Consider the following 12500-nt stretch of genomic DNA (forward strand, 5'->3'; position numbering starts at 1 on the left):
TTAGCTTAGCACAATAGTTTAGCTCATTAGCTTAGCCAATGTAATGTGAACGTAAACGTTTTAAGTGTGTATCCGGTACCAGTCTGGATAACTTTGACTTAGTGTCGTTATTTGGCTCAGAGACACTAAATAAATGTTTCTGTTGTTGTCATAGCAACCATTGGCTTTACACTCCACCATTGTTCAGAAACTGTAGACCAACAGAACATGTGTGTCACATCCTGTCCAAAATGGCGACTCTATAGTTTATGATCTAAGGTATGAAATCAATCTAAAAAGTGTTTTTTATAAAAAGGTGCACATATTTAGTTTATTAGTAATACGTTAAACACATTTTTTGTTATTTACATTTCCACTCCAGATACACTTTAATACACACACACACAAACAAACACAGGGCTGGGTGTGTGTGTGTGTACCTTTAACAGACAGCGTGTGTGTGCTAGCGCTCTTCTTCCCAGTGATAGCATTGCTAGCTTCACACGTGTACGTTCCACTGTCGCTGTAGACGGCCCTATCAATGGTGAACGTGTTGCTCTGCTCTTTGGTCAGCGTCCCATTGAACTTCCACGTGTAATTGGCCGGTGGGCTGGAGAGGGCGGAGCATACGAGTGTGACCAGGTCCTCCACCTCCACAGCATCACGGCCCTCTACCACCGGGGTCTCAGGCCCGTCTGAGAGGAAGAGATCAGTCAGTGATTAGTCCAGCAGCTGGATTTCTCAGTGAACCTTATACTGGTGCTCAAGCTGCGGCGCCGACACTCACAGTGGACCACCATGTTGAACACGGCCTGCTCCGTGTTCACCGGGTTGATCAGCTGACACGTGTACTTCCCATTGTCCTCCTTCTGCACGGGCGCCACAGCAACCGAGCTCATGTCACCAGAGAAGGTGACGCGGCCTCCGGCGCTCAGAGGTTTACCGTTCTTTAGCCACGCTCTCGTCTTTACGGCGCCGCTCTCCGCCGAGCAGCTCAGGTTAGCTGAGCTGTTCCCAGCGATGAGCACGGAGGTCGGACCCACGAGTTTAGCACCTGAAATGGGCTCTGAGAGAGAGACAGGAACAGGATATGATGTCATACTGTAGATCCTGACCTCTGACATGAGAAGAACTACAACATTTAGAAGAACTACACAGACCCATGATTCCAAAGGTAACCGGCGCTGAGCGGACGCTGCGTTTAGTCTTATCGTTGCTAGCAGAGCAGGTGTATTGTCCCTCCTTCTTGCCGTAGCCCAGCTTCTCGATGATGTTCAGTGACAGGATGCGGCCCTCAGTCTTCACCTGCTCCTCGTTGTAGAACCACAGGAAGGAGGGGGCGGGGCTCGACACGGCCGAGCACGTCAGGTTGAAGTCTGAGTGCGCTCTGATGTACTGAGCTGGTTTGGACGGACTGATCTTCACCTCATCAGGTCCATCTGTGGAGGACAGGAACAGATCTATTATACATACATCTGTAACTAAGGACAGGAACAGATCTATTATACATACATCTGTAACTAAGGACAGGAACAGATCTATTGTAGATAGTTATATACCTGACCTGCAGTGGGACACACACTAGGGTTGGTCCTGGTGCTGTGTGGTGAATGAAGGGTCATGTGATTGGATTACACTCACCAATGGATGAATAAATGATGTTACAATTGTATAAAGGTGTGTGTGTGTGTGTGTGTGTGTGTGTGTGTGTGTGTGTGTGTGTGTGTGTGTGTGTGTGTACTTTAGAGTATATTTCTAAATCATTAATTTTACTTGTACTTTAGTACGTTTTAATTAGCTTAAAAGTAAAGTGTTTTTAGAAGTAATTAGCTACATTTCTTCTAGTAAATTATTATTATTTGTTTTAAAATGATCAACAGACATTGTGAAACTACAAAAAAAGAAATAACCAGACAACAATCAAATGCATCACATCATAGCCGACCAATCAGATCAAACGTAATGCATCACATTGTGATTGAGAACAGTGTGTATTTTCACAGTATGTGTGTATTTTGTGCAGTACCCACAGTGGACTGTGAGGTTGAAGGGGGCGCTCTTCTCCGTCTCCAGCTTGTTGGCAGCAGAGCAGAAGATTGGACCAATCAGGTCTGAGCGGAGCACATTGTAGATGGTCAGCACGCTTTTAAGCTCCTCCTACAACAGCACAAATCAGTTAGCATTAGTTAGTGTTAGTTAGCATTAGTTAGTAAACTCAGCTAAAGGAGGGTGCAACACTTCAACTGGTCATCATTATATCTGGAGACTATTTGTCAGTGTGATTTATTAGTAACGTTTGGCTTACACACAGGTGGATGAAATGAGAAGGTGTTTCCACAGATCTGAGAGTTCTACATTTATCTTCTAGGGCTGGATCAGAGTCGTATAGAGAGAGAGAGAGAGTTGCAACAACTCCATTCACTGTTTTACAGCAATGGCGGCTCATGGAGCCTCAATAGTTCCAGGAAGTGATGAGTTTACTCTTGTAGCCAATGGAGCTAGAGCTGATTAGACAGTTTGAACGATAAGACATTTAAATAATCATTTTGGATGTTATGATTATTATCAGCGTTAGTGGATTATCCCTATATATCATAGATGAAGGCAGGGGGGGCAAACATTTTGGCCCAGGGGCCACATGGGCTTTTAACTCATTCACTGCCAACCCCTCAGTACCAGGCGTTTTAGATGATTTTCACTGATTTTTAAAGACCCACCGATATTTTTTACTATGACGATCTGAAATCTGATTCTGAAAGATTATAATGTCTAGTTTCATCAGAAAAATAATCTTGTTTCATTCCTCCGTAATCATCAGTTGAATAGAGGAAAGTTTTACACAAATCACCAGTTTGTGACAAAAAGCTGAGAAAAACGGCTTTTTCTGAAAAAATCTATTAGTGACTTTGAAGCTATTTTTTTTTTGCTTTAGTGACACCTCGTCATTGTTTCCTTCTATAAAACTATTAAAACAACACTGAGACCAGGCTTTTGATGGAAACATTATTATTTTACTATCTATGACAAAGTTAAATGGATTTCTTACTATATTGTTGGCGTTCCTCCAAGTCTCTCCCCCGTCATTCTCCACACACACAACTTCCTCCTCCTCCCAGACATACCGAGTCTCACCGTTTGCCTCATTCTTTTAATTGTTTTCTCTCACCATCACCACACTCTCAATAGTCTACTTAGTTCCACACATGCTCTGGTCTAGTGTGTGAGCTGCCGTGAGCTGTGCTCTGCTGCCACCTACAGGTCACCAGTTGGTCATTACATCATGGTACAAATTAGATATTCACAGGAGAGCCACACTGTCACACTGTCTCCTAGCAACCCCAGCCAAAAAACACAACTAACGCTTTTAGACATCTTTGGCAGACAATGAGATAAAAATTGACATATGGGCGGGGCCAGCACCCCATGCATACATACATTCTTCTTCTTCTTTTCTAAAGTTCAAATTTATAAAACTTCATAATAAATAAATCATATGCTACAGATTTACAATTGTAAAGAAACATTTGTACATTTAAGGAGAGACAGGCCTGTTAGTAGAGCAGTGCTTCTCACAGTGTGTGGTAGAGAATGGAGACAATTTTATGCCAATCTTTTTAAAAAACTCTTTCTTCATCTACAATAAATATAATTAGGTGCGACCAAGAACAAAATGTAACGTGGAACTAAAATACAAACATAATGATTTACGTCAGCATGTGAAATGGACTTTTAATAAAACATTTATTTACTTTTTTGTTTTCTTAAGCTTTTTGGCACAGATTGTAAACAAAGTGTTTGATTCCTGTATTTTTTGACTGCTGTACTTTTACATTTGTTTTTTATGCAGGTAATTAGTTTAATTTACTTTTTGAATTTTGATTTATTTATGAAATATACTTGCATTATAAAACATGATGTTACTAGCTCTAGCGGACTAAATCAGAGCCGGGCCGGGGGCGGGGCAGATGACCAGGCTTTTTAAACCCAAATAATAAAGCTCATGATAACATAATTTTATAACATACACATGCCCACAACAGCGTGGCTTACACACTTCAGCACCACGGAGAGTGACTGTGACATTTTGAAGTCCATCAAACAGACATGAAGTATAACAAAACATCAAAAACATTAGGATGGTCTAACACAACATCAAAGCATCAAAGCATCTTTTCCAGAACATTCTCTGGAACAGATGTGCTGCCGTGTCATGAGATATATCTTGTTGGGAGAGTATGGAGGCTATATTAATAATTGCTTATGTTTAATTCTTTTTTTCTTATTATAAATTTTATATTATGATGAGCACATTGAGATGACTTTGTTGTAAATTTCTGTATACAAATAAAATTGAATTGAATTAACACTTGTCAGCAGAAACGTATGAAATTGTCATTGGTGGTCTGAATTTGAAACGTGCCTACCCAACCCTAGTGGTCACTGTACGTCACTGATAATAAATATGTTTTCAATGTGTCCTGTCAGGACGTGGTTTGTTTTTTAATGACACCTTTTTCCAGATTTCTGCACATGCAGCTAAATATATATTTCTGCCTTTAGCAAAACAAAAAGTAGACAGTGAAGTTATTCTGAATTAGTAAATGTTATGTATTCATGTATATATAGTGTTATATCTATAAAGGTAACTGAAATATATACAGGTGCTGGTCATATAATTAGAATATCATTAAAAAGTTGATTTATTTCAGTAATTCCATTCAAAAAGTGAAACTTATATAATGTATACATTTATTTCACACAGACTGACATATTTCAAATGTTTATTTATTTTAATGTTGATGATTATAACTGACAACTAATGAAAACCCTAAATTAAATATCTCATAAAATTAGAATATTATGGAGAGGTTTAATATTAAAGACACCTGGTGTTCTACAAAGGCCTTTAGATGTTCTCCAGTCTAGTTCTGTAGGTCTACACAATCATGGAGAAAACTGCTGACCTGACAGTTTTCCAAAGACGTCCACTGACACCTTGAACAAGGAGGACCAGACACAAAGGTCATGGCTAAAGAGGCTGGATGTTCACAGAGTCCAAACACATTCATTGAGAGGTGAAGGGAAGGAAAAGATGTGGTAGAAAAAAGTCTACAAACAATAGTGATAGCCACGCCCCCTGGAGAGGATTGTGAAACTAAACCCATTCAAACATGTGGAGGAGATTCACAAAGAGTGACTGTAGCTGGAGTCAGAGCTTCAAGAACCACCACGTACAGACGTATGTAAGACATGGTTTCAGCTGTAGCATTCCTGGTGTCAAGACACTGAACTAGAGACAGCGTCAGAAGCGTCTCGTCTGGGCTAAAGACAAAAAAGACTGGACTGCTGCTGAGTGGTCCAAAGTGATGTTCTCTGATCAAAGGACATTTAGCATGGAATTACTGAAATAAATCAACTTTTTCATAATATTCTAATTACATGACCAGAACCTGTATAGATCTAAAGTCAAAGATTACACTAAATAATTAAGATTACATAGGCCCTTAATTACCATGGGATTACTGAAATGGAAGAAAATAAACTAGTATGATCTTTTAAACACATTCTAAATAGAAGGTTGTATGTGTAAAAGTTATATGGCTATTAGTATGTTAATAAACATTGGCATGTGATTGAACTTCATACAAGTTTAAGAACATTAAAGAAAATTCAAAGCAAAAAATCCTGTATATAATACATATTAACACAGTTTTGAACCAAATGAATGTTGGCTTTAACTACATTAAAAAGCAGGTAAAAGAGCTGTTTACACTAACCTTTAAAACTCATTTACTTTAGAAAAAAAACTACGACATAAACATATATTGTATATACACATACATACGATGGTGTACTGTATAAATATTGTAAATCAATGCAGTTATTGATGACAAATGACTGAAAATCACTAGGAATCAATAGATTTGAACGGTCCACCACTAACTTCTGGGAACAAACGCGTCTTCATGAATCATGTGACGTGAAGGATTTTCGATTCTGTTGTTGCAACTCTCTCTATATATACAGATCTGGTACTGGATGGGACTGAAGGAGGACGTGATTGGTCGACCTAGTCACATGACAGTCCAGCCTCCGCATTGTGGCTTTAGGGTTGTGTTAAAACAGTGTGTCTATTGTGTGTGTGTGTTTGTAAACCTTTGGAAGACAGAACGACAAAATGTAAGAAAACAACAACAGACGTGACTAACATGTGACTTTAGAATCTACATGTGAGGATTATGGCCTGAAATATCTCAACATGTGAGACACTAAAGCCTACAGATGTAAACACCATAGTTTCCTCTGTCTCTGATGGTTACAGGTTAGAGAGAACCTGTAAACTCACCTCTTTGGCAGTGATCCTCCTGCCGTCCACCTTCAAAGGCACTGATCCATTGATCCAGGTGAACTTAAGGAACGATCCTTTAGCAGAACAGGTGAGGGTCACTGTGTCGTTGAGTTCTACGGCTTCAGGAACACTGGACTTTATCAGGACGTCAGACACCGGCTCTGAACACACACACACACACACACACACACACACACACACACGTCAGTTGATTATCTCATGATATGACGACACAGTGATCAATATATTGGTCAGAAATCAATCTACGATAATCTGTGAAAAAATAAACATTTTATTTTATATCTGAAAGACAATAAATATAAAAAGTGTCCTATGAACAGTGACACTATTTTAGTGCAATATTTCTGTAAGTAAGTGTCAACATACCAATGGAAACTAATCAATATCTATAACAGTGCTTTATGTAAACAATAAATATGGTCTTTATTACCAGTGACATCATTACAGTGAAATATTACAGTCAATAAAATATTGGTTCCTTCAACAAATAGTGACAACATTTCTGTGAAGACGTACCTGCACATTTTAGTGAAAAAGCAGAAAATGTTTTTAAAATATATATATTAAAAAAATCGATACTTAGCGTGAGCATATCGATAATCAATCGTGCAAAAAAATTTCAGGATATATTGCCATATTGAGATATCGTCTCATTTCTAGATCACATCAGGCTTTTTAAAGCCCTGCAGCATCATTATCATCATGTGGGAAAGTTCTGAGATATCATCACAAGCTCTGCTGGATTTACATGGTTTCATGCCTTAAAAGATGCTCCTGTTTTTACAAGTTTGTCTTAAAACCTTCTAAATGTCCTTATCAGTAGATCTATGTCTAATAAACACATTCATGTTCACCATATTCATTTTATTTCCTTTTAAAATAGGACTATTTTACAGTTTTACAGCCTGTGTTCCTCCATCTTGAAATCATGTGATTGATGATGTCACACGGCCCCACTGTCTGAAAACATCCATTGTTTTCTATTGGAGTGAAACGTTCAGCCTGATTTATAGATCATTTAGTAGATTTTTATTAGAAATGCACCGAAATGAAAATTTGAGGCCGAAGCTGAACAAAATATAAATGTTTGGCCAAATATCAAATATCGAATATCGAATTTGGTTTAGTCCTTTATTATTTTTTAATAGTGCATAAATAGCCTAGAATAAATAAATATTTAGACATGTTTTTTAAAGAAAGTAAATGTTTATTGAATATTCTGACATTTTTTAAACATCCTAGTAGCATTTGTTTTTCATCAAAAGCACAACAAAGTTTTTCATTTATATTAACCCTTCAAATAAAACAAAACATGTATTGTAAAAAAACCTGTGTTTTGTTAGACATAGATCTTCTAATAAGTACATTTCACAGGTTTTAGGCCACATTTGTAAAAACAGTGGAGGATCTATTTAAGTTGAGGTTTCATTTATTCAGACAATGTTTTTCACGATTTTTTTTGTCTCCTGCCAGTCTTCATCAGAGGAGTTCTACTGACCTCCTTTAATGGTTCTTTTGAAGAGAAAAACCTCGTCTGAATAAACAAAACCTCAACTTAACAAACTATTGAAAAAGAAGACAAAAATATAGCCACACGCTGCGCTGCGTTTGCTGCGCTGCGTTTGCTGCGCTGCCTTCGCCAAGTTGCACCGCCTGCGCTGTGGCACCTTCAATGCCCTTCATACAAAGACATCATATAACAGTGAATTTTATACTATCAATTAGGGCTGTAACAATACACAAAAATCACGGTTCGATACGTACCTCGGTTTTGAGGTCATGGTTCGGTTCATTTTCAGTACAGTTTGGAACAAAATGCAAAACATAAATTTGCTTGTTGTTTATTCAAAACTTTAGTAAACAACAATGTATTTAACATTATAGAGAATATGAAAATAAAGTTAAAAATACTATACTGTTGTAAAGAGCTGCCTGGTAATAATAATATTCTCAAACAAAAACTACATAAATTATAACAAAATCATCTCTTCACAGCTTATTAACAGCTTTTATCTGCTGATATAAAAACTCTGATGACAGTTGTTACAGTTTTGATCAGATCTGAATGATTAGGAGAGGCTGTTTAAATGCTGAGTCAGCTGTGTTTACATTAAAGACGTTTTCTTTTTATCACAGTGATGTTCACACTCAGGTGGTGACGTTTCTCCGTTACAGTATTTCACCTGAAGCTGAAGTGTTCCTAAGCAGGAGACTTTAGCGACAGGGGGAGGGGCCTCCAGCTCTGGTTTCTAGCTAGCGTTAGCCATGACGTACACGGGCTGCACATGTAGCTGCAGGTGGAAGTAAACTCACCTGTGCACAACCCTGTACCTGAACCCAACGTCCTGTACCCAAACGTTTAATACAAATACATGTATTGTTACACCTTTACTGTAAATATCTGATTATTTTGCCCTTGCCTTGAGATGCTTTGATTCATACAATCAAACCAGAATGGCAATAATCAATATATAATGATGTTTTCTCTGTGATGTTATTGGGGTTCCTTTAACTATTATATCATAACGTACCTGTTAGTTTATTTTTTCAGAGACAAACCCTTAAAATAAGGTCAGTCATTAAAGCCACATGTCTAATGTCACACCTTTATTAACATAGTGTAGAGAACAATATCAACATTTATAAAACTCTATGTGCATTAATGCACATTTTAAAAACAACTTCAGCTGACTGAAGTGCTGTACAGTTTTTTAATTATCATAATTAACTATCATTTATTTATGTATTATTACTGCCCATTGTGAACTTAAAAAATATATCAATATAAATCAAAATATCGATATATCGCCTACCATTGACAATTATGTATAAATCTACTAAAAGATCTATAAATCAGGCTGAATGTTTCACTCCAATAGAAAACAATGGATGTTTACAGGCAGTGGGGCCGTGTGACATCATCAATCACATGATTTCAAGATGGAGGAACACAGGCTGTAAAACTGCAAAGTAATCCTATTTTTAAAAGTTAATAAAATGAATATGGTGTGTAATAATGTGCTTTGTTAGACATAGATCTATTAATAAGGACATTTAGAAGGTTTTAGGACAGATTTGTAAAAATATTTGAGGATCCTTTAATGCAAAGAATCAGGAAGAGCAAGAATATCACTCACCGCTTCAGTTTACATGGCTAACCTGGTGCTAACAGCTAGCAGAAAGCTAACAGACTACTGAGATACTCCAAACAAACAGCTCAGACTCAATGACATACTTTTACTATTTAATCACATCACTTTCTTTATCAAGGAAGAGACCAATTAACTACACAAAGCCTAATTTCACAATAAAAGACTAGAGTTAATTGTTTTTAAATGGTGAACTTTTAATATATCCGCTCATTCACACCCACTGGAGACACTCAGGGCCAATCCCTCCAAAATAAAAGCTTCCTTCACTGTTCATGAGCTCACACAGTGAAAGGGCAGCTGATTGGTGGCTTTAGTTTCACACTGGCAGCTGATTGGCTGAAAGGGGCGGGGCTTTGCAGACCAAACCCGTTCAGCAGTGACCCGACCGGCCCGACTCGTTCTCAGTGATCCTCTCTGTTTAGCAACGTTTTCACAGCAGTCCCTCAGCGTCACAGGAAACACTGCAGCCTTTCACAATAAGAGTCCAAGCATCACTTTGACACCATGATTTCAGTGTGTTTAATATCTAACATATGTACAGCAAACACTAAGGTTAGTGCAGGTTCAGTCACTTCCTGGACACGCCCACATTCTCCCATGAACGGTCATAAATATTAAACAAATAACAGTATTTGACTCCATTAAACCTTTTGATCATGTTTGGTACGATTTCAGGAAGTTTAAAATCTAAACAATGAAATGGCTCTAACCTTGTTTTAGTGTTGGATAATCTCTGTTTTAAATTTAAAATGATTTTAATTCAGTGGATTTAACTGGTTTGAACCATTCAGAGCTGCTTTATTTAAATGTCTTTATTTTATATATTTTCAAAAATTGCTTTATTTACTTTAACTGAGTCTGGCAACATATTTTATAATCAACTCATCACTTATCATCAAAATAAAAAGAAATGTATCTGATTTAACAGACCAAACTAAAGGTCACACAGGGGAAAATGTCAAACATGAACATTTAATCTCATCGGTGAGAGAAAAAGGACATAATTGAGCTTTTGAACTTGTTGGTAACTTTAAACTGATTAAACATGTAAACACGAGGTCAGCTTTGATTTCAGATAGCACATGAGCTAGCTTAAAGCTGTAGCACTAATACTAAGACAATAAACTAATATTATGTTCTAATCTAAGAACATTTTACAGACATTCTAACAGATGAGTGAAGAGTCTTTTTGGCTGAATGAAAGCTAACAGCCTGCTAGCATAGCATAGCATGCAGGCAGGACACGCCCTTTTCGCCCACAGAAACGCCTGTTAGCTGAACTGTGGGCTTTATCTCAGTATTGAATGTTTACTTCACGGTTAAAAGATAAAACCTAACGACTTCCTCACACAAAGAAAAACTATCTTATTTCCTCTGCTGATGGGCGTGGTTGCTAAGTGACGCTTTAAAGGATCCTCTGCTGTTTTTATAAACGTGTATAAAACCTTCTAAATGTCCCTATTAGTAGATCTATGTCTAATAAGTAGTGTTGAAAGTAATGAGTTACAAAAGTAATGCAATTACAGTAATGTATTACTTTTTGCTGTAAAGCAGTAATGTAACGCATTACTATAACATTTCAGTAATATTATACATGTTACAAAACTCAGTAACGCGCGTTACAACACATTTTAACCTGAGAGGTGAAAAACTTCAGCAGTAAGTTGAAGAAACACCTGTAGCGATGCTACGCTAACACGTTGACAGAGAGAGATGGAGGCGTAGAGAAAGAGAGCAGAGGACGAAAGTGTAGAAAAGAGTCACACAAAGCAGCAGAAATGAGGTTTCTCTCTGTCTGCCATGTGACTAGAACCAAGAGAAGTGAGAAGACTGGTGGCAGAGTATGTGGTGGAGGATATACAGCCTCTGATAAACTTTATATCATGTTAGTGTCGTTCCCTCCTGAAAAACAGACCTCCAGTGTTTCTCAGATTGATTCATGTATTTTTGAGTCATCTTTAAATCTCCTGCCTTGGGGACGAGCCCCCTCCCCCTCCTATGTTCTCTTCCTTAGTTCAGCCCACACCACCCGCCTCCTCAGATTTAGCTTTTAATTTACTTACTTTAAATACTTTATATGAAATTAAAATGTGAATAAAACTTGCCCCCCCCGCTACCAGCTCCGTCAAATCAGCTGCAGTCACAGCAAACAGCTGATAGATAACTGTGTGTTGATTGGTCTACTCTGCTCATCCTATCAGCGTCTGTCTTTAGTTTGTAAAAATGCTTTCAGCGAGAAAATGTGTTTTTGGATGTGAAGAAAACATCTTTCTTTAGGATGAAACACATGGTCAACAATGGTTGGAGTTTATCTTTGGAAGCGTCCCTCGTCCTAAAAACATCCGCTATGTTTGTTCCAGACACTTTTCAGATGAAAACTACAGCTTATTATTAGTGGATTCATAAATACACTAAAAAACTATGTGATCCCTACTCTGGACTATAGAGCCAGCAGCAGCAGCAGCAGCAGCAGCAGCAGCAGCAGCAGCAGCAGCAGCAGCAGGAGCAGCAGCAGCAGCAGAGGTAAACAACATCCATGAGTGTCTGTATGGCTTCATGGGTGTGTGTGTCAGACAACCTTAGAGTTTCTTAAAGAGACAGAGGTGGAATTGAAGCGTCATGAACCGGGGTAAGGTGGGGTTAGGTGTTACAGTATAGACATACATGCTGATGAATAGTTGACTTCACTCGCGTACCGTAGCTTTGTATGAAGTAAAGATTGACAATGACTCAAGATATATTTACTAAATATTTTAATGTTTTAGTGACAATATTAAGTTTTTCTGCAACAAGCAGTGGCTGAAATAACAGGTCATTAATTTTATATAATTATAAAAAAAAGATGTAACTGTTTTTAAATAACAGCAAATCATAACAACAGGTTACATGTATTCTGTTTTATTATTTTTCAGAAATACTGTACATGACCCTAACCCTAGTTAACAGTAACATAACCAACTTATCATCTACATTGTTTCAACCCATGAATTAAATTCAGA

The 12500-nt window shown here is 37.7% G+C and overlaps 1 protein-coding gene across 1 annotated transcript in view; it reads right to left on the reverse strand.

Moving 5' to 3' along the window:
• Nucleotides 1-12500, reverse strand: part of LOC114458529 (carcinoembryonic antigen-related cell adhesion molecule 5) — a 21899-nt gene that overhangs the window by 5393 nt on the left and 4006 nt on the right. Inside the window, exons 3-7 of the mRNA XM_028440943.1 lie at nt 6326-6489; nt 2010-2136; nt 1140-1418; nt 767-1045; nt 420-674 (exon numbers count right to left, since the gene is read on the reverse strand). Of these exons, the coding sequence (XP_028296744.1) occupies nt 420-674; nt 767-1045; nt 1140-1418; nt 2010-2136; nt 6326-6489 (1104 nt within the window). The remainder of the gene's footprint in view (nt 1-419; nt 675-766; nt 1046-1139; nt 1419-2009; nt 2137-6325; nt 6490-12500) is intronic.

This window comes from Gouania willdenowi, unplaced genomic scaffold (assembly GCF_900634775.1).
Source record: "Gouania willdenowi unplaced genomic scaffold, fGouWil2.1 scaffold_120_arrow_ctg1, whole genome shotgun sequence".
Taxonomy (NCBI): Eukaryota; Metazoa; Chordata; class Actinopteri; order Blenniiformes; family Gobiesocidae; genus Gouania; species Gouania willdenowi.